The sequence below is a fragment of the Felis catus genome, chromosome B2 (genome assembly GCF_018350175.1).
Source record: "Felis catus isolate Fca126 chromosome B2, F.catus_Fca126_mat1.0, whole genome shotgun sequence".
Classification (NCBI taxonomy): domain Eukaryota; kingdom Metazoa; phylum Chordata; class Mammalia; order Carnivora; family Felidae; genus Felis; species Felis catus.
The window spans coordinates 112493547-112520360 of NC_058372.1; the positions used below are offsets into that span (position 1 = coordinate 112493547).

General features: G+C 42.3%; 1 protein-coding gene, 1 long non-coding RNA gene and 1 other non-coding gene across 4 annotated transcripts in view; 1 reads left to right on the top strand and 2 right to left on the bottom strand.

Moving 5' to 3' along the window:
- Nucleotides 1-10452, bottom strand: part of HDDC2 (HD domain containing 2) — a 25563-nt gene extending 15111 nt beyond the window's left edge. The window contains exons 1-4 of one of the 2 annotated variants that reach the window (XM_023254322.2): nt 10310-10452; nt 8943-9064; nt 7077-7179; nt 1574-1642 (exon numbers count right to left, since the gene is read on the bottom strand). In XM_023254322.2, coding sequence (XP_023110090.2) covers nt 1574-1642; nt 7077-7179; nt 8943-9064; nt 10310-10378 — 363 coding nt within the window. In that variant the 5' untranslated portion in view covers nt 10379-10452. Of the gene's footprint in view, nt 1-1573; nt 1643-7076; nt 7180-8942; nt 9065-10294 lie in introns of both variants that reach the window. The other variant, XM_023254321.2, reaches the window with a different exon arrangement.
- On the top strand, nt 10441-25302 carry LOC123385537. Its single transcript, XR_006598256.1, has 3 exons — nt 10441-15173; nt 18794-18904; nt 22708-25302. It is a non-coding gene; the product is annotated as an uncharacterized LOC123385537 (long non-coding RNA).
- On the bottom strand, nt 21011-21116 carry LOC111560642. Its single transcript, XR_002742645.2, has one exon. It is a non-coding gene; the product is annotated as a U6 spliceosomal RNA (small nuclear RNA).
- Nucleotides 25303-26814: the final 1512 nt, after the last annotated feature.

Consider the following 26814-nt stretch of genomic DNA (forward strand, 5'->3'; position numbering starts at 1 on the left):
CCTAGTGACAGATACCACCCGAGCCAGGCTCCGGCTACATACCATGCATATCTTGCCAGATTGAATTTTCACAATTATTTGGCAAGGTAGGCATTAACAGCCACAATCTTTCACCTTCAATCCCAAGGACAAAACTGTTTCAGTTTTCAGCATATTTTTAACTTAGAAAACAATATGGTATATATATTGTACACATTACAGAAAACCTCTAGTGGGGTCTAGGGCAGACTCAGCTGCTAAACAGATGAATGAATATTCCTACATCAAAGCATATTAATTTTCACATCAAGGGAAATGAGTGAGGACTCTAAACAGCCTCATGTTGATTCAGGTAAATTTTGCCGTATGAGGTGAAGTTAGGTCAGGTTTTTTAAAAACGGGCTCCCTGAACTTTGTAGATTTCCTAACTGAGGATTTAGGGCCTGTGGAGCTGTATTACTTTCACGTTCTAGGAGAAATAGGCCAACTAGAACCAAGTAACTCACCCAAGGGAGGTGGGACTCAAATCCAGGTCTCTGGAGGCAAGCCTTGCTCTCTGCATCATAGTGTACTGCCTCACAAGGGAAGGATGCTCATTTCATCCCATAATCCAGCTAACCCACAGAAATGACATCATACTACAGAACCTGACCACTGAGGAAAATGGCATTTATAGGAGAAACATCTAATCAGGGTTCAACCTGGTCACTTCCCAACCTGACCCCTAGTCTTCCCAAGTCAAGGAAAGACCTGACCCAGCACGCTAGGCAGTGGGCACTGGGAAGGGAAGTCCGCCAGCCCTGAGGCTCCTGGGAGAGCTGGGGGGGGGGGGGGCTGTGGTTGTGAAAGGGGGAAGATCGTCCTCTGACAGTGGGAGAGGGGAGGGGGGCGTCTCAGGGCTCACGCAAGGAAGGGCCAGTACAGACTGCAGGGAAGTGAGAAACTGCAGTAGGCAAGGATTTGTCTGCTGTTGCTTTCTCTTCACAAATGAAAACCAGCACTAGGAGGGGGGAGAAACAGGAGCGCGTGGGCTTTCTTTGCTCTTTCCATTCTTCCTGCCCTATGCCGCCAGCCATTCTGCCTCCCACCTTGCCATCAAGCACCGGGAAGGCAGTGAGCACCTACAGGGCCTCCATTCTGTGCCGGGCATCATGGCACCACTTCACTTTGACCTCACTCAGCCCTTAACAGCCCTTCCAGGTTTCACAGGTGGGCAACAGGCTCAGGGAGGGGAAGAAGCCCAAGGTCAGAGGCAGGAGGTGGTGAGGGCCCACATTCTTTTCAAGGACCAGAAGGCTGGGCGAGTGCAGGCTGGCAGGGTGGGGGTGAGAGCAGCGCAAGAGGAAATCCAGGGGCTGAGTCAAGATCTGCACCAGGCATTATGGTGTCAAGGGAAATGGGGAGATTGGAGGGAAGAAAAATTTCTATTAGCCATGAGAAACCCCTGCAGCAACCAGGAGGTGAGAAACAGACACAAACAAGAAAATAATAAGTTAGAGACAGCTTGTTAAGATAATCTAAGGCAACTACAACATTGAAGATCCATATAAACTCAATCACAGTAAATAAAAAGCAACTCATCACATATACTTACTTCCCAAAGCCCATAAAGTTCCTTCCTGAGATCTTCTGGGAGGAGCTGTGTTAGCTGCTTCATAGCTTCCTGAAATACCAAACTGTTATTTTACTCATGATCACATTTATCTAATTAACAATTCAACTACAAAAGCCAAATAGTGGGCTCAAACTCTTACAAACAACTCCCCAAAGGACAGCCAAATGTTGGACAATATTTATAGATTACAAGGAGGGCAGTTGTATACTTTAAAGAAACATGGGTACTTATTCATATGGGGTTCAGCAAGCACTTATTTTGTGGCCTGAAGCACACCAGACACCAAAAAAAAAAAAAAAAAAAAAAAAAAAAAAAAAGACAATAAGGAAGGTGTGAGATGATTACAGAGATATCAGAAGCGAGGCCAAGGTTTTACATCTTGTGGATGAATCACATCTTGTGATTTCAATCATAAGCATCCTGGAGTTCAAAACTAACCTGAGAACAAGAACAGGAAAGTAACGCTGAATAACAAAGCTCAAAGAAATTTCCTGTGTATTATTATATTCATTTCCCACTGTTAATATTTTTATTGCATAACATAAAGCACTACACACATGGGCAGTTATTGTCATTAACATAAAGGAAACTACAGGATAGTATTTTGTGGGGTCATACGCACAGGATGAAAGAAAGGGATATTAAAGCATAATCAGCCATACCACCCGTGTAGTATCTGAGCCATTCGACAGCATCACCAATCACTTCTTGCCCTCCCTTCATAAACATGTCCAGGCCTGGGACTCTAGCTCCTCCAGAGGCTGCCCAAATGGGCTTTAGGCAGCACTGACAGAAAATACCTTCTTGTACCAAGTTGAAAGCTATCCCTGCAGGTCTTCCACCAGGCCTCACCTCACCCCTCGCAAACACAGCATCGAATACGTGGGCAGTGACCCAGCTGGGCCAGAATCACTGCGGCCAGAGTGACCGGTCCAAGGGAAGGCCATGTACCCAAACCAGCCACTTGAGGGACATCTGCATGATCTGTCCAGCAGAGGGTAGGAGAGAGAAGGCACTACTCTCTGAAGTCCCCGGAGCCACCCTCATTCCTTCCTCCTTCATTTCTGTGTTGTTCCAGTGTCTTTCTAAAACATCATGTCTTGGGACACCTGGGTGGCTCAGTCAGTTGGGCGGCCGACTCTTGATCTGGGCTCAGGTCATGATCCCAGGATCGTGGGATCAAGCCCTCTGTTGGGCTCCACGCTGAGCATGACACCCGCTTTAAGGTGATCTCTCTTGCTCTCTCCCTTTGCCCTTCTCCCCCACTCACGCTCTCTCTAAAATATAAAAAAAAATTAAAAAAAAATCACATCTTGGGGGGCATGAGGTCTACAGCTTACTCTCAAATGGCTTCAGATCCCTTCACCCTCCTCATCCTACACCTCTTAATTCACTTAAGTTCTTCTAACCGGAGGTGAGGGTCCTTGGCCAAGTGGCAAAGGCCCCATATAAAATCAAATAGTGAGCTGGGAAAAAGCATTAAAAATAAAAATGGGAGGAAAATGTTACAGAACACAACCACTGGCAGAGCGAACGGCATATGCCAGTGTCAACAGTGTGCTCTCGTAAGTAACATCACCATCCTGAACGGCCCGTAGCGTCATACCACCCTCAGTGGTATCAAATTTAGGGTATTGTGTATCTGCATCCTCACTTGTTTCTTTTTCATAAACTGCAGAAAATGCCTGAAAAATCTTTGCATTTTCAAAAATTAAAGGCGTCTTTACAAATAGATCACCTTTCTCTACACTATTCCAAAAACACACGTTTGTCCACTGTCTTTGTTTGAAAAGAATGAACTGAGTAATATGTATTTACAGGTATATAAATATCTAAACTCTTGGATTAATATATTCCCTTTATGGTGACATACCCAGCACCGAACATAGTGAATGAGGTGTGGTCTGACCAAGGTGGGAGAGAATGGGGCCATTGCCTCCATCGTGCTGGATGCTGTATTTCTATAAAGGTAGCCTGAGACTGAATCAGCTTTTTGGAGATCAAATCCAATAAACTTCCAGTTGATTAAAATCGCCCTGTCCTTTAAAAAACAAACAGATAACAAATATGTTGTTGCTCGCTTCTTGAAATTGAACAAAGATTTTCTGGATCTAAAACTCATTGATATCATGTTATTACACAATCAAAATCTGTATTTTGAGACCTTTTAGGTGGTCAATATTCCTTGTTCGGCAACATATGCCAAAGAATCATGCCTAACTTTTTAAGTGAACCCTCCAAAACCACCTTTGCTAAACTCAAAGGGTACATGGCTCCAAAGGCCAGACTTACCCTCCCGGTGGTGAGCTCTGCCACTCCCACTTCTATACTGAGTTTTGCCTTGTTCACACACAGATTTAGAGTGATAATTTTCCTTTTTTTTTTTTTTTTTAATGTTTATTTATTTTTGAGAGAGAGAGAGCGCGAGCAGAGAAGGGGCAGAGAGGCACGGAGTCACAAAATCTGAAGCAGGCTCCAGGCTCTGAGCTGTCAGCACAGAGCCCGATGCAGGGCTCGAACTCACAAGCTGTGAGATCATGACCTGAACCAGTCAGACACTTAACTGACTGAGCCACCCAGGCGCCCCCAGAGTGATATTTGTCCTAACTTGACATGCTTCTTCCTGTGAGTAAAGCATGTCAAAAGAATTTGCCTAAAGTCCTGACCTGAATAAGCTTCTAGCAAATGTCTTAGGTCAGTTTTGTGACCGTACCTAGAAAGCATTCGCATCTTCACACATCACTGGTAAGGCTGAACAGTACAAAAGTTCACTGGGGTTTGAACAGGGTTTGACACTTAACTCGCCCATCACTGACTGTGGAACCCTGAGGTTAAAGGTTATTAACCTCTTTGTCCTTCAGGTTTCTCATCTGTAAAATGGGGGTTAATAACGGCATCCACCTTAATCGTTGTGACGATTAAGTAGGTAATATATGTGAAGCTTCAAGTATCTGGCACATAAGGAGCACTCTATAAAACGTTCACTACTTTTCAGTTTCACTATTTTGCCGTGTTCATTTCCATCATAAAGTTTGGTTCTTCCCCTTTGAACGTCCCCATTCTCAAGCAACTTTTAGCAACTTTAACCCTAGAAGATACATACATACCATGATTCTGCCTTCTAACTTAATGTTTTCTCTTTGCAAAAGAATATAACCTGCTATTGCTGTATTCCAGCCTCAATTTCCATCCCACCAGTTCCCGATGATCCTTACTAGGCATCATTCACCAACTGGGGTTATGAAATAAAGTCTGTTTTATCTTGTTTAGGAAGAGGATCAGACAACACATATTGCTTTTGGCCCTAAATTTTCTCTTCCATGCCCTCATTTTCCTTTTCATCTTAATACCTACTCTCCCTCAAAGCAATCAGCCTTCCAAGTTTGTCAAATATGTTCTCTCCCTCCTACTTCAGTTTAAGCCTTCCTGATGCAGTTGGCTAGCCTCTGGGCGAATAACACTGCCTGCTTCTCATTATGTGCATTCCACCTTGAGCCAAGAAACCCTCATTTAATTATCTTAATGCATGGTTCAGACATCTAAATCTTGTTCATAAACACCATCTGCATAAAGAATTGTTCACCTTCCAGATCTTTCTCTCTGTTCCCAAATCCTAACCAGCAGCAGGAAGAGGTAATGGAATATCAGCACTCTTCCAAGCCTTTGGTTTCTTGTCCAAGAACTTGTGGTTCTTCAAGATGCTTCCCCTGTCCCTTCTGATTATGGCACTGAGTCCCCTGGAGAACACTGGAGTGGCAGCAGCCAAGAAGTACAAGGAAACCAGAAAAATTCTCATCATTGCCAGGACAGGACGTCCAGAAAGGCAGCGGCACTGATGGTTCACCTCTCCACCAGGCCCCTCCACAAGGTGTCACCAGCCAGGCCTCACTCGTGTCAAAACAGTAGCACGTTTTCTCTCATCTTCAGTGGCTAGAGAGCCTCTGATGGGTTCTTTTTTTCTTCCAAAAGGCTCTGGTTTGCTCCTCTGTGGAGGAAGCCTCAAATTCATTATGTACCTTCATGGGGACAGTTTGTCTTTTCTCCTTGTTCTGTGTCACTTTATAGTCTCTGATGACCCTCTGGTACTTCAATATACCATTTCTCCTCCACAAAGTCCAAATTTATCATCCTGAAATGAACTGCATAATTAGGGAGATTTTTCCCTATCCCCTCTCCTTTATGTCATTACTCAACATGATCTGGTTCAGGGTTCATTCCTCTCTGCGACTCTGTCTCTTGAACTAATTGGTTTCTTTTTCTATAAATTCTGCCAATCAATCTAGGAATTCTTTATTCCCAACAGTCTAGACTCCTACAGAGAGACATCTCCTCAGTTTCCTCCCTTTTTCACAAGCTGTCATGATGCTGAGCCTGTATTCTGGATCTGTATTTTGGCAGGAAGAAAACATTCCTTACGTGATTTTCCTTGTTCCCATAATGTTAGAACTCCTAAACTAGGATTCCTTGTGGATCTTCTTGTTTCTGGAAGGATAAAAATACTGTTGGCTACTGAACTCCAGTCTCCCTCAGCTCTGAGAACAGATATTCAGGCCCACCTACTCTGTTAAACCATGTTGATGAGGATCCATCCACTTAGGAATTTATGACCAAACTCCTGTAATAAAAGTAGCTTGCAATAATCCCTGAGTGGAGAAACAGCTGTTCAATAAAAAAAAAAAAAAAAAAAAAAAAATCCTGGATTTTCCAACCTCTGCCTCAAATATGTGTCCTTCTTTGGTCCTGCACTTTGGATTTAGAGTCCAAATTAATACAGATTTAATATTTTATTGCTGTTCATTTCTTACTATTGCCAAGTATTTTTCTTCACTTCTGACCAATAAATTAAAATGCTAATGGAAAATTCACAAATTACTATAATATTGATTATATTTGTGATTTACAGAACTTTTCTCCAAAGAGCTTAACCAGCATGGAGAATTCCTTCAAGATCTAGCTACTTCCATTGTTCTAATGAAAGCCATACCATCTATGTCCACATACTAATGAGAACAGAAACCAACAGTTTCCTGTTCCTGTGTTAAACAAGGCTGAGAATAGGCATACTTTTCTGATCTTGTGTTAAACAAGGTTGAGAACAACCAAAAACCAATGCACTGCTTATTCCACGGAATCCTTGCTTCTGGAAGAGAAGACTGTAAACCACCCAAAACAGAGTAAACACTAACAGCTTACTCCTCAAGAATTTAAGACTTTGCCACACCAGTCCTACCAATCCAAGGCTGTTTTGCCCTAAACCTTGTGCAATCTAACTAGCTGCCCATCTCGTTAAGATCCATCTAAGCATCCTCCAGCCCCGGCCCTAAAACTCGATAAATATTCCCTCCTGACTTCCCTTTCCTGAGACACTACTAAAACACTGCCCAGGTACTCTCCCTTACTGCAACAGGTCTAATAAACTTAGCTTTGCTTCAGCAACAGGTTTCTCTGGTAGTCTCTTGTGGAGTCAACAGTCAACACTGACCTCTTCTCGCCTATGTTTTTCTTCTTTGGGGATGTTATCTGCTGGTGCTATGTCCCCAACGATGCATTCTGCCATATCGTGAACCAGGGCTAGACGAATACATCTGACCAGGCAAAAAATGGTGAATAATTACACAAAATTAGATTCACTACAAGTTCCTTCTCTATACTATTTTGAAGTTGCATATTTTTTTTCTCCACCCTCACAGGGCATTTAAATGCAGTATTTTCTAAGGTAATTATATTCTACCAGCCCACAACAGTTTCTGATTCAAAACTGCTAGCTAATATTCAACATAATAATACATGATTGCAGAGGAAACGGTTAATATGGATTTTTTTTTTAATGGCTGGTTTTTCAAATTTCACTTTAAAAGGTTGATAACTTCAGAATACAACGCCAAGAGGAGATGATCTGGTTATAGTATTTACTTACTGATACAAAATTCAGAAACAATCATCCCCTGATATACTAGTTAGATGTCAAAATGAGTTGCTTTATAAAGAAATGGTGGAGTTGGACAGATCTAGGTTCAAATCCAGCAATCATTTATTAGCTGTGTGACCTTAATTTCTTTAAATGCTCAATTCTGTCAGCCTTCATTTTATCATCTGCACAAAAGGATAATAATACATCATAAGGTTGGTCTAAAAACTAAATTTGGTAATTTATGTTCCTGATAATGATTAGTGATGAAGATAATCACTGTCAAAATAATAAAGGCAGGTCATAATATAAATGCCCCAGAGGGCCATCTGTTTCACGTACCCACTATCTCCAAGGTGGCACAAGGCCTAACAACCTCCTCAGGGGTGTCCCATCCACAGTCTCTCTCTGTCATCCAGTTCAAATCTCAGACTACACTTAGGTTTATCTCTATTCGACACCATGTTCATCTTGTACTTTTTGCCAGAAAATCCCACTTCCACACCATCTACAGAATAACAGGGCTAATGAACGCTCTCTAATGGACCTTTGCTACACTTTGATTTACTTATTGTTTCCAAAATGTACCTTTACGTTCCTACCATCAGGGCCTCGGTTGCTAAGCTGTTCTCTCTGCACACTGTGCCATCTACTCCTCTACCTCATCAACTCTTCAGAGCTCACCTCACATTCCACTTCTTCCACTTCCCCAAGAACACGTGATCTCGTCTGTCAGAATAACTTGCTAGTTTTTTCTTAAACTTTGTATTTATTTATTTTTAAAGTAATCCCTACACCCGACGTGGGGCTCAAACTCATGACCCCAAGATCAAGAGTCACATGCTCTGCCAACTGAGCCAGCCAGGAGCCCCAACCTTGCTAATTTTTTAGCATAACTTATTTTGTTCCTTTTATAGAAGCCAGTTGGGGCCCGGGTAACTCATGGGAGACTTATTTTACTGTCTTAGCTACGAAACTTTGTCCCGTGTTCAAAAAGCATTTTAAAACACTTGCTGACTGATTGAAGGACAAAATATCCCTTTCTTAGCTACATCCTGCACATTACCTCTCTAAAAAGTCACCTCACAAACAGGTGCTAGTATTTATGAAAGGGGCTAAATTAAAGCACATGGTGTACTAATACAATAATAGAATTTTAGACATGCCATACGCACTCTCCAGCCCTGGAAATCCTAATATCACACTTGTTTTCTTGAGACCAAGGCAGGCTCTATCACTTGCCAGAGAAAACCCAGAATGCAGTTTACAATTGAAACAATCAACACCCATAATTCCCCCTCCTACATCCTGAATCTGTATGGTTTATCTCTTGACAGATAAACTAACCTGCAAGAATTAGACACAGGCCTCAGTCAAGGGAAGTGGTGCATATGCACAGACCAGAGATCTTAACAAGCATCAATGTTCACATCAGCTTACCGGTCTTTGTTAAGATGCTCATCCTTGGTCACCAGAGCCATAATTGCCATTCTGTACATGTGATCTGATACGCTCTCTGGACTCTGAACATTTCTGTATACCCAGCCAGTCCTTGGGACTCTCTAATGAAAATGAAGAAAAGAAAGAAGTTTATAAAAATAAATATTTAAACTATCTGTTATGCTCTTCGAGACAAGTCCAGGGAATAGGGTATAGAAGCAGGGTCATGGTTTCAGAAAGTAGTAAAAATTTCTCAACTAACCTCAAACCAGGGAGGTCAGAGAATGAGAAAGAGAGAGAGAGAGAGGGAGAAATAATTCACAAGCATACCATGCAAAATTCCAATAGTCAAATTACTCTGTGTTACTAATGTGTAAATTAAGGAACTTATACAAGTCCTTTGGACAGAAAAATAAAGCTGTAAATTACTGTGTTTTTCCTAACTACAAGAGTTGGGACTTTCTGCCTTCAGACAATACCATTCCACACGCTAGAAACTCTTGTGGTGAAAGCTTTCAACTTGAACAAGTGACAGACTTCCAAATTCTGGAGCAGAAAGGAGTAAGGCATTTCTAATCGTTCCTGCTACCACCTGTCATAATTCTTCCTTTTGTTCAGATCAGGATGTGATCTTGTGAGACTGCATTTTCTCCCCAAAAGTCCACATTTTAAAAGGACTGTATATAAACAGTAGCAATGGTGGCAGGAAACGTAATCTGCCTTTAACTTGTAGAAATTCTGCAGAAATTATGGAGTGGGGAGGACGCACAGGATACAACTCCAGTATGTACTACAGAAAATATTCTGTTAAAAAAAAAAAAAGTATTTTTATCTCTAGAAGGAGCTAAGAGATTGAAGGCACCCCTCTTCAAATCTGCCGGACTGAGGGGCAGCTCCGCTCTTGCCATCTGCTGCTCGGAGGGCCACGCTCAACCGCGCAGCTGAGCGGTCGTGAGCCCCGCCTGTACCCTGGGCGGCCTCGGGCCAGCGGGGAGGGTCCCGAACATCCGCGCGCCGGCGGTTCGCCGGGAACCGCTCGAGTGGCTGCCCGGGCCGGTCCCCGGCCGAGCACCAGGCCTGCCTCCCCACACGGGGCTCTCGCGGTTCAGACTCCGCCGGGCCTGGGCTGGGCCTGGCAGCCCGGCCGCGCCTCCTCCGCTCGCCATCCGGACGCGCCCCCGCTCCCAGGGCAGTTTCTGGGCCCAACCCTGCGAGGCGGGAGGGCGGAGGGAGGGTGAAGGCCTCGGCCCGCGGCGAGCAGGAGCTCCAGGGCCCCCGCGGCCACCCCGGCCTCTCCCCGCGCGCCGCCCGCCCGGCCCCAAACGGCCCTGCCCGGCCCGGAGCCCGTTCACCTTGAGCTGCCCTACCAGCCGCAGGAACTGCAGCAGGTTCTGGGCCCCCCGGCCCGATAGCGCCGCAGCGGAGGCCGAAGCCATGCGGCCACCGGTCTGGCAGGTCCGAGCAGGCCGCGAGGCCGCCTCCTGAAGCTCCTCCCCGTCCTCCGCCTCCTCCTTCCTCCTCCTCTTCCCCCCCTCCTCCTCCCTCCCCATCCTCCTCTTTCTCTCCAGACTCCTTCACCTCCCTCGCCCTCCTCTTCCTCCTCACCCAGGTTTTCCCAGACCCTTATGGAAAAGAAGTGTTCCACCTTCCTGGCCTTGATGGCTGTGCCTCAGGCACTGAACCATCCGTGGCAGGCATAGTGTTCGGTGCATACTAGTCACTCACTACTTGTTTGCTAATCTCCACTCAACTGAACTCTGTCAAATTTTTAAATGGATTGCATTTGGGTAGGGGAGAGGCAGAGGGTAGTGTGCCTTTGGAGCAGGAGGGCTAGGCAATATTGCAGGAAAATCTTACCCAAATTAGCAACTCAGTGTCCGATTGGGGGAAGAAATAAGAGTTCTACTAAAAGGTGGGCAGTCTATGAACATTTTAACAGAGGCACAAGGAAAGTAGTCTGGAAGGGAGAAGTAAACTAGGAGACACAAAAAAAAAACACTGGGAGAACTTGGGACTAGCCATAAAAGGTTAGGGAGTGAAAGCAATCCCATGATGCAATTACAGCCTCCCTAACGTGTGAAGAATCCCTACTCCAAAAAGTTGTCTGTCTGTCTCAACTGTCTTAATTTCATCAACAACCAATGATACTAGTTTTTAAAGACATTTAATGGACATGCATACAGAAGGACTCAGGGAGAGGCTAATATGGAGAATAGACTATATGGGGCAGGGAGGAAGTAGGGAGATCATTTAGGAGACTATTGAAATAATTCTTTGAGGAGATAATTTTGGTTTGGTCCAGAGTGGTAATGCAGGTGATGAGAGGTTGTTAATTTTGTATACAAGTTGAAGGTAGGACTAACTAATAAGATTTGTGACAGACTGGACATGGAGTATGAGAGAAAGAGAAGGATGACTCCACAAAATTTGGCCTGACCAACTGGAAGGATGGAGTTGATATTTAGGGAGCTGGAGAAAACTGCAAGAAGAGTATGTTGTGGGGAAGGGTAGGAATCAGAGGTTTGGTACCTGGGGTACCCAACATTTAGAGTTTGGGAGACGGAGAAGAAGCAATCAGTGAGGTAGAAAGAGAACTAAGAGATGTGTTCTAGAAGCTGAATGAAGAAAATATTTCAAGAAGGAAGGAATGTGGTTGTTGTGTATTGGTTTGTTGTGATTTCCAAATCTCCGCATTTATGACAAAAACGAGATTGTTTTTAAGAGTCAAGTTTTGATTAAGAATGAAGTAAGCTGCGACGGGCTAAGGACATCGCGTCTGTTGTTGTTTATAAGCACTTAGGAGCTCAGGTGCTGGGGGCTTAGCAGTAAAAACGTATGAAGGAAGAAGCAGCTATGGCAAGGGGGACATTAAGACTCTAAATACGAAGAGTTTGTAAGGACTATCAGAGGGTGTTTGCTCTGTGCAAGGTGACTGTCTCCGCTGACCACAGTTCCCGGAAGACCTTGGGACAATTAACGCCTGCTGCTGTAAAGACAATTCTTACCCTCAGTGCAAAACCCAAGTAATGGCAGACCAAGGAGACCTTGCTGATCAGCAGTAACATGCTACTAGCAACAGGGGATTTTTAGTTTTGCGCTGCCAGCGGTTGATTGGCTAAGCCCGCTCTCCTGAGTATCAACTGGTATAAAGGAACACTTCAACTAAATATGGTCTTTCTTTCATCTTCCCTTGCCTGGAACAATAGTGTGATTAATCTGTCATGGGTTTGGAGTATGTTATTCTTTACTGGGTTATTAAGAGACATTATCCTGTATGCCATTGTTTTATAAAATTCCTACAGCGAACCTGTGAAAAATAAATTCCTGGGACAGACAAACTCAGTCTCTGAGGATTAATTTGCCTCCCCCCAAAAAACCGTGCTCAGCCAAGTCAATGTTATGTCGAATAAGGATTGAGATTTGATTACTGGACTTAATAGATTCAATGTCATTCGTGATGGTAGTAAGAGCAGTTTCACTGTAGACAGGCAAACAGAACCCTAACTGGAGATCGTTCCAGAGAAAACAGGAGTGAGTATTTCAACTCATTTCAAATAGAGTGGGGCTACTGGAGGATTTTTTTTTTAAGACTAGAGATATTATAGTATGTTTACTGATAGAGGTAATCTAGTAAGTAGCCAGGGGAAAAAATCATGATATAAGAGACAAAGGAGAGAAATGCTGTAATGATGGCCTTGAGTAGGTAAAAGAGGATGCAATCTAGTGTATAAGTTGAAAGATTAACCTTAGGAATATGGAGAATTCATCCATAATACAAGAAGAAGGAAAGTGTACGGTAACTAATTTATGGCAGATGTGGGCATCGGAGATTGTAGCATTCTCTTCTGATTGCTTCTGTTTTCTCACTGAAATAAAAAGCAAGATCTAGACTAGGTTATGTTGTAGTAACAAACAACCTCCCTCTGTATTGCAGCAGTTCAACACATCAAAGGCGTGTTTCTCTCTTGCTAAATGTCTATTGCTGATCAGCCTGGGAATGCTGCTCTGACTCATCCATGGGGCTAGAGGGCTCTCTGTGCTCCTCTATGGCTGACACTGAAAAGAGAAGAGTGGCATACTGCCACTTAGAGCCTCTGTCTGGAAGTGTTATGTCACCCTTCTACGTGTCACTGGCCAAAATAAGCAACACTGCCATATCTAATTCAAAGTGGGGCTATGGGTGCAGTCTTACCATGCTTCTGGAAGGAAAGGAAACCAGAACATTTGTGAGTGGAAGAGGAGGCTTGGACGATTATGGAGAGTGAAGGCATAAAATAATGTTTTGGAGAGTGGGATAACAGGTGTAAATATGACTAAGGACTGAATGAATGCCAAGGACGGGGGGGCATATGTTAAAACCGGTTAGGGTGATGGGCTAGGTGGTGCCAGATGAAGGAAGGATCAGAGATAAAGTGGTCAGGTCCCGTGGAGGAAAACAAAACTAAACAAACAAAAGGTCCAGTAGAATAAAAAAGAGGAGGATGTTTGATTTGCAGAAGTACATAATGAGGAACATTCTAGAGATGGGTGCCGTGGAGCAATGGGACTGCAAGCCAGATGGTGGATGTGCAGTGCAACCTGTAAGTTCTCTTTTTGAGCGGCCCTGCCCGCTTCTTTTGCCAACAGTGCCTTGATTTCCTTACACAGGGTTCATTTAGTCTTCATGGGTACCTCTACATGTATTTGCAACTTGCTTTACAAAATACATGTGAGCTCTCTACTTTGTGTAGCAAGCTATAAAGACTTTCTCCAGTTGCCTAAATTATCAGGAGTCAGAAGACATTAAGTTGACAAGAAATTGGGCATATATTATTTTTGAGAGGCCCTATTTTAAAGATCATAATGGATCTGAGAGGATTTTATTATCCAAAAATAAATTGTTATGACAATTCAAAAAGTACTGTCACCTTATTACTTTTATAAACTGTAAAGATTGGTCAGGGCTTGTAACAGGGCTTTATTGCTTCCTTGTCATCAAAAACACCAACAAGAAGTGACTATGGTGCATAGAGTAATGGCCTCCCAAGGACGTCTGTCTGCTAATCTCCAGAGCCTGTGCATATGTTATAGTTCATGGTCAAGGGGAATGGCAGCACATGAAATTTAGTTTGCTAATCAGCTGGATTTAAAATAGGGAGATTATGTTGAATTATCTAGACGGGCCTTGAAGGTTGAAGAAGGGGACACAAGAGTAAGTATCATAGTGATGCCATGTGAAAAAGATTCAACTGGCCATTGCTGGCTTTGAAGATGGAAGGGGGTCATGAGCCAGGGAAAATGGCAATCTCTAAAAGGTAGAAAAGGCAAGGAAATTAGATTTTCCTCTCAAACCTCCAGAAAGGAATGCAGCCTGGCCAACATCTTTCTGTTGGCCCAGGGAGACCTGTTTTGGACTTCTGACTCCCAGGACTGTTAGATAATAAATTTTTGCTGGATGAAGTGTGTTCTAAGTTTGTGGTAATGTGGTAAAGCAGCAATAGGAAGCTAATAGAGTGACTAATCATATTGGACGACCGACCTTGACCCTTTTATCTTCCCCCAAAGAAGGGAAATTGGCAATCCCAAACCTTGGTCCCTACCAAATCACTACCAAACCAGTGACTTATTTCAAGGACCTGTTGGTTAATCAGTAGTGTTGGAGGAAATATGAATCAACTTGTCTCTCCAGAAGGATCGCCCGTGTTAAGCAATGGGCAAGGAAAACTATTTGGCACCATTTACTTGAGTCAGTTGGAAGAAAAGATGAAATTCGCAGGCTCTCTCTAGACGGCTTCTTCCCTTGGGCTCACTATACATTTCAGGTGAATCTGTGAATATCCTGAAATGGTCTACAAGTTGAGTTGCTTCTGAGGACTTTTCTGGTGAACAGATCCTTCCAGAGATCTGTGACCAGAAAGTTGCTAGCTATGCAGCTGTGGTGTCGCACACAATGCTGTGGTCTTGGTGTTACAGTAAAAAAAAAAGCTACAACTGATGGAGCCTCTGCTATGACGTGTGTTGTCACACAGCCCACCGCGCTTTAACCCTCCCAGCCTCCCTCCTAGCTATTAATAATCCTAGCTATTAATAATCCCCCATTTCACATGAGAAAATTGTGTTGCACAGAAGCTGACGAACTGGCCTCAGTTTTGTAGCCAGGGAACGGTGGTGCCACCTTCCTCCACCTCTTTCTTTACATGACATCCTGCTGCTCCCCAGCCGGCTGCCTATCCGTACCTGTTTCTTATTATTGTAAGTATTAAATGAGACTCTATGCATGAAATAGATTTTGTAACTACTTAGGTAAAGAATTGGGGGAGAGAATAGAGAGCAGTAGATCAATTGAGACAATCTGCCTTGAAAACGATCATAAGTATGCTTTAGCAACTGACTGAACAGAGTAGAGACCAAGTCTGACCGAGATCCAAGTTCTTTTTCTCCCCCTTAAGATATTCAAGGAAGAAATATTGCTTCTGCCTGCTGTATCTTCATAGATTAAAAAAAAAAGTTAATAGTTGATCTACATCAGTGGTTCTCAACCTCAAGGTGATTTTGCCCCAAGGGAACACTTGCAATGTTTGGAGACATTTTGGGTTGTCATAAAGTGGGGGTTGCACCTAGTGGGCGGAGGCCAGGGCTGCTGCTAAAATTCCTGCGGGCATACGACAACCTCCCACAGCAAAGAATTACCTGGCACAAAATGTCACCAGTGCCACAGTCTGTGGGGCCAAGGAGAAAATGCTTACAATTAAATTCCTTATATTGTTGGTGAATTATAAGAGGCAGAAAACTGATGTTAGGTTTATATTAAAATGAAGAAGGAAATAGAGGCGCCTGGGTGGCTCAGTCAATTAAGCATCCAACTCTTGATTTCGGCTTAGGTCATGATCTGGCTCGTGGTTTGTGAGTTCGAGCCCTGCATTGGGCTCTGCGCTGACAGCATGGAGCCTGCTTGCGATTCTCTGTCTCCCTCTCCCTCTCTCTCTCTCTCTCTCTGCCCCTCCCCCCTCAAACATAAATAAACTTTGAAAAAAAAAATAAAATGGGTAAGGGAATAAAGAAAACAAACAAGTTTCACATGTAACCCCTCTTTCTTCAGCAGCACAGAAAAGCTCCTGACGGACGCCGTGCAGAGATCAGGGAAACTGGAGGAAGGTTTTGATCATTTCTGTAACTAGGTAAAAGCAGAGCAGCTCCTCCCACAGACCGTCACTGTGGGATAGTAAGTGTGGGAGCGAAGGAAGTGTGTACGAGAGGAATGCTTATTCGCGAAGGAGATGGGGCTCTGTTCTCTTTTGCCACTTCTCTTGCCTGCAGCGTAGGACTGCAGTGCAGGAGAGAAGTCAGAGCGTGTACCTCCCCTGTAAAACCAGACTGCAACTGAAGAGCTCGGGAAGACTTGCTGCTGAGATGGGCAGCAGCTGAGCTCTCCAAGCCTGTGGTGGCTGAGGGTGATGGCAAACACATTGCCAGGAACGAGGTGCCTTCTTCCAGCTAACCTTAAGCAGAGCAAGGACGGTTTGGCTCCAGGCCAACCGCCATCAAGAGGTGTGATAGTCACCTTTGCACGTATCTGGATTACAGGGTGAAGGATTCCTACGTGTACAAAGACAACATTACTGTTTTGTTTTATTTTAAATTAGCTGAGTAAATAATTCCTTTGCATCAGTTTTCTGGTAAGCCCTCACATCTTCTCTGTAGATGTCCATCTTCAGAGACTAAAATATAGTCATAGTTGTACAGGTACCTTTAGCTGCTCTGTCACCCCATCTTTATCATAAGGAACAGTCTCCCGACTTTAAGAATTCTTTTACTTAAGAAGTCCATATCTGAGCTCATGGAATATTTCTTCGTTTTATCATGACGGCTGACACTAGACAGAAAGATTCTTATAGGTAGACACTGTCCAAACCATCTTTTATCCACAGAACCTAAAGCCTAGCCTGACATTCCCCTAGATACGGTGACAAGAAAATGGCAAGTGGGAAGGGAACGTAGAAGGCAGACCCATTTGGGGATAGAATCCTCTTGCCCAAAGGCGTTCGTAGAGCGGCACAAATCAGGAGCTTAAAATGTTAATTTGATGAACAAAACCAGTCTCTGGGAGACGGTTGCCAACTTTTACCAGAGGAGATGCCATTGATCTAAAGACTCCAGATTTTGTGTGAAGCAAGAGTACCCTGGGTTGGGAGACACGTGTGCCCCTCTTCTCCTGTGCCCGGGTGAGGCTGGGGTGGCAAGGAGTTGGGGAGGAAGCTGTCAGACTTCCAGGAGATCCTTCCTGTCTCCAAGCCCACGCACGGTCCACCTACCACCGCAGCCACGGCAGCAGCCACATCTGTTCTGCTCCTGCTGCTTCCTATTCTGTCTTTTGAGCTTGTAAACTGCTTTCAAATGGGAGCAGCTATGAGCCTGTATGTGCCTTCAGCTGTTTCTAATTCTCTTCCAGGCCCACTCTCTCCCAGTAAATGACACATTGTAGAAGGTGTTTTATAGCTCCACTTGTTAATAGAGCCAGACAGTTCTGTAACAAAACCTAGCACAGTAATCAAGGTTAAAACACAAAATCATATAATAGGAGTAAGATAAATAGAATTTCATCTATAAAAGAAGGAGCTGGACCATCTAATTTTTAAAGTGCCTTCCAATTCTAAAATTCTAACCTATAAAACAACATTTCCTCAAAGTCAAGGTATATGTTGTTTTGTGCTTGGGTGGTTGGAACACTCCCCTGTTAGCGGAGTTAGCTTGTCTTCACAGATTCTACTATAAACAAGTGAATGAATGATAAAGGGATAATTGAATCTGCCCCTTTTCTCTGTGCCAGAGATTCAGGATTGAATGTCTATATAGGACTCCACATTGCGTTTAAATATACATTTTTTTTTATGTGATAGAGAGTGTGAGCCGGGGAGAGGGGCAGAGGGAAGAGAGACCTTAAACAGGCTCCACACTCAGTGTGGACCCTGACGCAGGGCTCAATCCCACATCTGGGATCCCCATCTGGGATCATGACCTGAGCCAAAATCAAGAGTTGACTGCCCAATTGACTGAGCCACCTAGGCGCCCCCTTAGTTATTTTTTTCTTTTACTTATCATTGTGTTTAAAAGATAATAATTGTCAGTAAATAATTGCAGGCTGCACTATCAGATAAAATATTATTCTTTAAACGTTCCTTATTAATGAGCATTTTCTTCCTTCTTTTTAGATGAGAAAAAAATTTTGAATGGGTATCAAGGTCTCAGTTTAACTCAGTTAATGAAAAATTAATCCATCATCCTTTGTTACTTTGTGATTAATGTTGGTCCATTGCCAACTAGTTGCTACTGAGTTGACAGAGAGGATCTATTAATGAAGAAGTAAAGTGCTGTTGAACAGATCTGTGTATACTGTCCACATCCCTGTTCAGGATGGGTGAGAGAGGAGGGTGTGAGAATAAGCAGTGCGTTCTCGCCTTCTCAGTAAAGACAAGAAGAAATACAAACTTCTTGGAGTTTGGCTCCTTTGGCAATTATTTCCCGGCCGTTTACAGACACCGCCTGTAGTATTAGAAGATTCCCACTAGGTGGCACCATGTAATCAGGGTTCCTTTTCATCAGCAGACTGAAGCCTGCTGGGCCTTTCTGAATCATGAAATAATTTATTGTTCTGTGTTAATTTGGACTTACAGAAAGCTTTCACCTCTCTCCACACTTCTGTGACTTATTTCTATCTTTCTACTTTCCTGTATTTTATTTTGGTTCTTGGGAATCTGGGTCAAAACCTAGGGATAGGCATAGAGTTGATGGCCACCATGGTAGTGATAATCATGACAGATGACTTAGAGACACTGATAGTGACCTTTTATTGAAGACTTATGATGTATTTCTAGGTATTACTTCCAAGACTCACAGAAACTCTGCAAGGTTGTCTTCGTTTTATGAACAAAGAAACTAAGGTTCAGAGAACTGAAGCAAATTTCCCAAAGATACTCAACAAGGAGGTAAAGAGGCACAGCATGAATCCAAGTTTATGTAATTGCCAAGGTATTAATGATCCTTGGGTCATTCACAGAAGTTGAATATTGGTTGCAATGAGATAAAACAGGAGTCTAGCCTTTGTGAAGTTCATAATCTAAAAGAGAATATAAAGTAAAAATAAGGGAAACAGAGCAAATTATTTGTAATACAAATGAAAGAAATATGTATATGTATATATATGACATTTATAAGACCATAAGTTTATAAGGAGTGTGAGATTGTTGGTAACACTTACTAGGTGTGGAGTCAAGAAGACGTCCTGAAGTCGATTCTTCTCTTGGAGTAGAATTTTTCTGTGGGGACAGTTCTGAAGACAGGAGTGATAAAGGCAGAAAAAAGAGCAGATATTCTTGGGTTTGGCTCTCAGACTCAGGAATCTTTATTGTTAATGGTGGGTTTCTTTTTTTCATGACACTCAGATTTTCTCTATGCCCTTGGAGGTGATATCTCAGCTAGAGCTCTATACATAGATGAAGAGACCTAAGGAAAACGTTTTGAGGGTTAAGAAACCCAACTATTCCAGATTCTTTACCCTGTAGAACCATAAGAACAGCAAGAGCCAGGAATATCATAATACTAAAATCAATGAATGTTTATTTGCTGGAGGCTGGGCATCCCACCTGGTACCTTGCATGCATCACTGAACTTAATCTTAACCCAACTCCATAAAATGTTTATTAAATTAGTATTCCCTCAGAATGTCGAGCTTAGGCAGGTTATGTAACTCACCAAAGAGCGCACAGCTAGTGAGTGATGAGGCCGAGATTTCATCCAAATTGGCAGATCAAAGAACCCAGCTTTTAACCTTTAAATACAGTGCTTCCATTTAACATGCATGCTATATGGCAGTGAGCAAATGCTCTGGCCATCATAATACTAACTTGATTTTGATTTATAAGATTGAAAGAGCTTTCAAGGATGTTATTGGATTTGAGGCTAGCAGAAATCCAGTGAGAAAGACAGTTTAGATTTTCTTACCGCTCCCTTCCCTTCCACTGTCCTTCCTGCCCCTGCTGATGGATACACATGCCTCCAACAAAGAGTTTAGTAACTTAGGTTAAGTCACAGAGCTACTAAGTGGCAGATACTTGAACCCAAAATTCTCATCCTTAGCCCATTGCCTTTCTCCTCCAATAGCAGCACCCCTTTATAGTAAATAATGTATTATTAGGTCAAATTTCTGCCATTGGCACTGAGAATACATTATCTCCAAGAGTTTCTGTTAAAAGTCAAACAAGCTATGTAGGAAAAACTGCATGAATATCAAATAATACATAATGGTATATATTTTAAATTACTTAAAACTCCCTGCAAAGGAAGAAGAATCGGAAATGCTTTTCCAAATATTATACATGAATGATTTTGGAGACATATGCAGTGATTTATAAAACTATTTGCAATCAACATCTGTGTTTTTTATGTGTTATAAATAGAGAGGTCTGTACTTTATTAATACAAGCAGAACATAGTAGAGTTTAAAGGTAAGAAAGCTGTTCAGTTACAGCCTAAGATATTACAGTAAGTTTTTATACAGTCCCAATATTTCCAATACCCTCTAAGCTGCAAAATTCTGTGAACTCAAGTGAGGGAAGAGTGGTCCAAAGGAAAGGACCCTAGGGTAGTCATCAGTTGGGTGTGGAGTCAACAAAGGAAGTGTATGATGTAGTCACTACACCACTCTGGACCCCAGGCTCCTCGTCTGTAACAGGAGAACCCCAGAAGACCTCTAAGATCCCTATACTTCTAAAGAATAGTTCTTAATCTGAATCATATTTTGATATTTGTGTTATTCAGCAGAAGATCCAGAACTTTTAAGAATGGTCCGGGCTGAGAAATAGATTGTGGACTTTCCATTATTCTTTTAAAATTATTTTTTATTATTTATTCATTTTTATGGAGATTTTTTTTTTCTTTATTGAAAAACTTAAGACTTGGGCACATCAAATAAAACCAGTTTCTGGGGGAGAAAAATCAAAACCCACAACAGAAAAAAAAAAGTTAACACTGTCTGGGCCACAGCAGAACCCAGAGGACATATTCTTTTAATTGAAAAATTCTAGGTGCTTCCTAAAAATATGGAATGCTTCATGAATTTGCATGTCTTCCTTATGCCGAGGTGATGCTCATCTTCTTTGTGTTGTTCAATGTTAATATATGTGCCGCCAAAGCGAGCACCCATTACTCTTTTTTACCAGTGAATTCACGGGTGGTGAAAAAACATTTTGACATGGGAAGCTCAGGTTTTATTTTCAAAGCACCCACCTGGCTGCTTCCACTGCAACAGGCAGGATGGATGTATAGTCTCAGGTCCTTTGCCATTGTTGGTAGAAAAAGTGGTCAAATGCTGTGCAAAGAGGAAATGCTAATGAACACAGATTCACTCCTCTGGTTGACAGTTCCTTTGACTCTGGCCCCAGAGAGGCCATACTGTTTTCTGATGACAGATGGCGCACTTCACCAAAAGATCATCACCACAACCTGACGGTTGGGCGGGAGGCTTACCACTTTATTCCTTCATTTTAATGGGCTACAGATGTTCAGTATATATGAATGTGGAATGCATGAATATCCAAAAAGTGATTATCAAAGCATCGCATTCCTTTGGATGATAAACTTCGTTCAGCACTGAAAGAAGAAAAAGGGTAAAAAGAAGAAGGGTGAGAGTGGGGGAGGGGAGAGAAATCTTGAAAAAACTTCCAATGTTTCAAGAAATGTTTGCATTCTCTTGTGGGCCACCTGTAAACTAATTTAAAAATTTGGGTTGCAAATTAGTGCGCCAACGAGGTAGGCTTAGGTTTGATTCTGCAGGTAGAAGGAATTGGGTTTTTAGGACCCCTAAGCCACGGCATTGAGCTTGTATGTACCAGACCAAATTCTTGCAGACTTTCAAAGGTATAAATGCTATTCTTAGTTAGAAAAAAAAAACCTGAAGGATTGCAAATAGAAATTAAAAACTTAGGATTTAATAAACTATGGTTCAAATGTAACACACAACTCCCAGAAAGCAAGGCACAAGTATTTGGTCCCCTGGTTTGAACTGATGGTATCACAGGATGCATCTTTTTATACCTTTCAAGTAATGAATATCTTTGTGTTCATGAAATAGAAGGCGTTGGAATTTTCCTTGGCCTCCTAGCCGAGTTGGCTGCCCCTGTGTTAACCTCCCAGGTATGGTCAACTGTCTAGCTTATGTACCAGTGTCCCCGTTTTATGCTTGAATTCCTCCAAAGATGGAGAACTCACTGTCTCTCATGATGACCCACCTTGGACAGTACTTCTTATTAAATCGTTCTACTTATGTTAAAATTAAATTTGCTTACCCGAAGTTCTTTTTTTTTATTCCATCAGCGAAACAGTAATTCAAGAAGCACTTCGTAGTATCTGCTACATGTCAGGCCCTGTTAGTCCTTAGGAATAAAAAGATGAGAAAATTATATATGGTTTAGCTGATCTTGTGGGACTTATAATCCAACTGGATGGATCTCTCCATTTTTTCCATCCTAATTCTTCTAGAAAATAGGTCATACTCCTGTGGACAACAGTGGTACTCTACTGTAGGTACATCAGCATCTCAGTAGAGAAAGGGGCTATAACCTGAAGGGGTCCCTAAGTGACTCTATTTACCACCACAGCCCTGTTTAAGAGTCATTGCTCTAATGCTTTTATATTCCTCCAGAAGTCCAATCTTACTCCAGCAGGATGTCAGATCAAATATCTGAAGAAAACTGTCATATTTCTTTCTTCCCTCCATCATCATTTCTTCCAGTTAAACATGCCACATAATTCAAACTATGATTATTTTATTCTGAAGAAAAGATGGCCTCAAAAAAAGCTGTTGAGAGCAGCTCTAAAGGCAGAAGAAATCTGTGAGAAGTGAACCTGAATCCATCAGGCCAAAGCAGCAGCCGAGGGAGAAGAGAGGTGACCAGCAGGGAGAAGCCTGAGCTTTGTGTGATGCCCTGTAGATGTGGTCTTTCCAGAAGAACATCGTCCACAGTGACCAACCAAAAATGTGGGGAGCACGGAGAAGAAAAGGCAAGTGGATGCACTTAGTTCCCCATCTTCTTGTCTTCTTTCGTTCTGAGGCACAACAGATTGTTCCTTGATGGGGGTTAGAAACCAGGTAGAAGAAAGCATATTCTGTACCGTGAGCCACTTAAGATTTAGAGACAGCTACAGAGAAGCCGGGAAAGACAGAGAGAGAGGGGGGAAAGAGGAAGAAGAAGAAGAAGAAAAGACAAGCTAAGATAAAAATCATTCCCACTTATATAGCTGGAATGTTTATAATGTAAAGAGACAGCTGCATTAAAGGATTAGGCCCCACTGCCTGATTAACATCATTTGATCTTTTGCTATTGAAAAGACCCTGTGTATTTTCAAAGGCAGTGGGTTTCTTAAATAAAACCAGGAGTCTGGGTTAGCAGAAAGCTGTTAAAAAACAACGCACTTTTAGTTTAGTAATCTTTTTGTCCTACCTGCTTCATAATCTTCAGTTTCCTTCTTTGTGTTCTTGGGGGAGGGGGCTGCACCTAAATCTGAAAATTGGGGCTCCAGGAAATACGATATGACAAAAATAAGCATGAAAAGTCATGATGACCTAAATCGGTCAAATCAGATTTTTCCCATGAATATCATCCTGGGGAGCTTCTTTTTCTGTTTTGTTCTGAGTTTATTTTTCTTATCCTTTACTCTCCATTGCCAACCATCACCACACAGTGAGAGAGATTAGCACATCATTATACCATACCATTTTCATGTTTTACTTTCTATATTATTAATCTGCTTTTCTTTCTTCCTCCCTCCCTCCCTCCTTTCCTTCCTTCCTTCCTTCCTTCCTTCCTTCCTTCCTTCCTTCCTTAAAAGTGAGATCGGAACTCTTAACTGAATTAGATAGAAATTGATTGTGAGGAAGTCAAAATTTTCCATTAGCCAACTTGTGGGAGGAATCAGAGCATCTCCACATCCATACTGTCATCCCAGGGTGGCCGGGCAAAGAGGTGGGAGGGCCTCTGGTCATTTGAGAGGACCAAGCAGTCGTCATAACTAGTTCAGTCTCTGTGGCCCATTCAGCTCTTGGCATAGTTGCCAAGCCAGCCAACAAAGGAGCATTGTAATCCTGACAGTTTCCCAGCATTGACTGGACAGGCACAGACCACCAACCAGCTCCCTTCACTCCTACTGTTCACAAGTGAGACCATGAATGGAAAAAAAAAGTCAGTGGCAAAAATCCCACATCCTGCTAAGTTGCTGTGCAGATGCTTTTCTAGCGAGTGAGTCTCCCTCCAGGCTGGTGATGCTCATACCTGTTTCCTTTTTCTTTTTTGTTTGTTTGTGTTTAAGTGTATTTAGCTGAAATGGTGATAACATAATTCTCACTGATCCCTACCAAAAAAATTAGGTTCGACTTTTGATAAATGAGCATATGGCACGCAGTAGTATGGAAAATGGGAAGTGTAACAAAAATAAAATGTCATAAATGTAAAGAAGATAAATTGAGGTAGGCTGCTGCTGAGTTAAGAAACTAGTGGTACAAGCCACTGTGAATCTTAAGCAGTTGAATTTGGAGATAGAAGAATATGGTTTTCAGGTATAAAGGGGAATCATTTTAACTCAATTTTGAATTTTGAATATGTGCCCCAAAGTCTGCCCTTTCTGTAGACCAAGCCAAGGACGTCTCCAACTCTGGTTTTAAAAATAGCAATTAGTGAAATAAAATTTTTTAGAACCGTGTAAATTCAAGAGATATATATCATGTATTTATTACCGATTAAAGGTCAGGAAGTATTTTTAACAATTAGATAAAATGATCTTTTAATATGTTTCAATGGTCAATGTGGCATAATTTTATCTATTTAAATTGCCTTTTTAAAAATAAGTACAGATTCCAGTCACGGGATGCCATATTTACGTACCAGTTTTCAAATATTCAAACAACTGACAGTGTGCTCCATGCTGACGGTGGAGGTAGAAGAATATGGTGTATAAATTGGATCCACAGATTTAGACAGCAATTTAGCAGAATCTTAGTAGTACTCTGTCCCTTTGACTCAGTTGTCCTACTTCTTAAAATATATTTATGTGTTTATATATTACATACGTATGTGAAAAATATTATACTGAAGGCAAAATAAGGCAAATACAGTATTATTCATCAAGGAGAAAATAAAAGCAAAAACAGAAAGAAACAAAGCCCCCAAACAAAATGAAAATAGAATTACCTTGTTAACCCTAAATAAATCTACATGATAGGATACTATGTAGCTATTAAAAATTGATGTATCCAGGGGCACCTGGGTGGCTCCCTCGGTTCAGCGGCTAAGTCTCCAACTCTTGATTTTAGGTCAGGTCATGAACTCATGGTTCGTGGAATAGAGCCCTGCCTGAGGGTCCATGCTGACAGCAAGGAGCCTGCTTGGGTTTCTCTCTTCTTTCTCTGCCTCTCCCCTGCTTGGGCATGCTCTTTCTTTCTCTTTCTCTCTCTCTTTCTCACACTCAAAAATAAATAAGTAAACTTAAAAAAAATAAAATTGATGTACCCAAAGATTCTTAATAGTATGGGAGAATGCTTATAAACGTTAGGAGAAAAGAGAAGCTGTCATTGAGTGACTGGTTATGGTTTTAGCATAGAAAAGTGCAATAAACACTAATGATCGTTGTCTTGTTGGTGGGGTTATGGTTGATTTTTCAATGTACATTTCCACATTTTCAAAATTATTGACAAAGAGCATATGCCATATTTCGGAATCATTAAAAAGTTTATTTTTAAAAAAATTTCTTCTGTTGTAAAAAGACTAATAAAAACCTCTAAATATTCAGCTAAGGGTTATTTTACTTAAAAACAATATAAATGAATCAATACCTCTAAATATCCATCTAAGGGTTATTTTACTTAAAAACAATATAAATGAATCAATACCTCAACGTGTTCCCAGGAAGTCCTGCTGAGACTATTTTTGGTGCTGATTAGACTGACTTTCACTTCCTTTATTTTCTTCTTGAAACCTCCCCCCCCCACCCCGTAAAAATATACAGCAGGTTAAGCAACATAACCTGGGGTTATTCTTCTCCTATTACCCCAGTATTGCCTCTGGGCTTGTTTGAGATGGCTTATCATGGGGAGAATGTGGAGTCCTGAACTCTGATCAAAAATCCAGCATGCTGGAACCTGTGAGCTAGGAAATAACTGCCTTCATGGACAGCTAAGCTGCAAGATACCCCTCACGGAAAGTCTAACCGAATGTCACAGGTTTGAAAACTGGTGATGATCAGAGTTCTTTTGCTTGTATAGCCCAGCATTTTTTCAATTTTGTTTCATAGGTAATATTCAAGTCTTACTCATAAAACTCCAGGTACTGGGCCTCTTGATACAATCACTCATTCAACTAGCAAATTTCAAATACCTTTTGTGTTCTATGAAGCTAGGTAGCCTCGTGGTTAAGAGCATAAGCTTTGGAGTCAGACCCAGTTTGGTAGCACTAGCCTCAGACCCAGGCAGGAGGTGGAATAGTACGTGGGGGGTCCGTACCAGGCTCCACGTCCCTGTTCTGGCTGCTGGGGTTGGGATTGAGGAGTATGCACGGTCAAGGGGCGCATTCCTGTAGAACCTGTGCTCTTTGTGGCCACCCTGCCTTTTAGGCCATCATCCAGGTTCCAGGAACCCTAGAAATTTCTGCCTCAGGGCCCAAGCCTAATTCCAGTCTGCTCAGGCCTCTTCCCAGGTCCTTTTCTCTGAAAGTGCATTATAGCACTAGGGGATCACTCTCAGGCTCAGAGAGGGGCAAAGGACAAACATTTGGTGGGGGGGGATGTGGAAGGAGTTTGGCTGCACAGACTGGCACAGAGTCATTGTGAAAATGGAAACTATTTAACACAG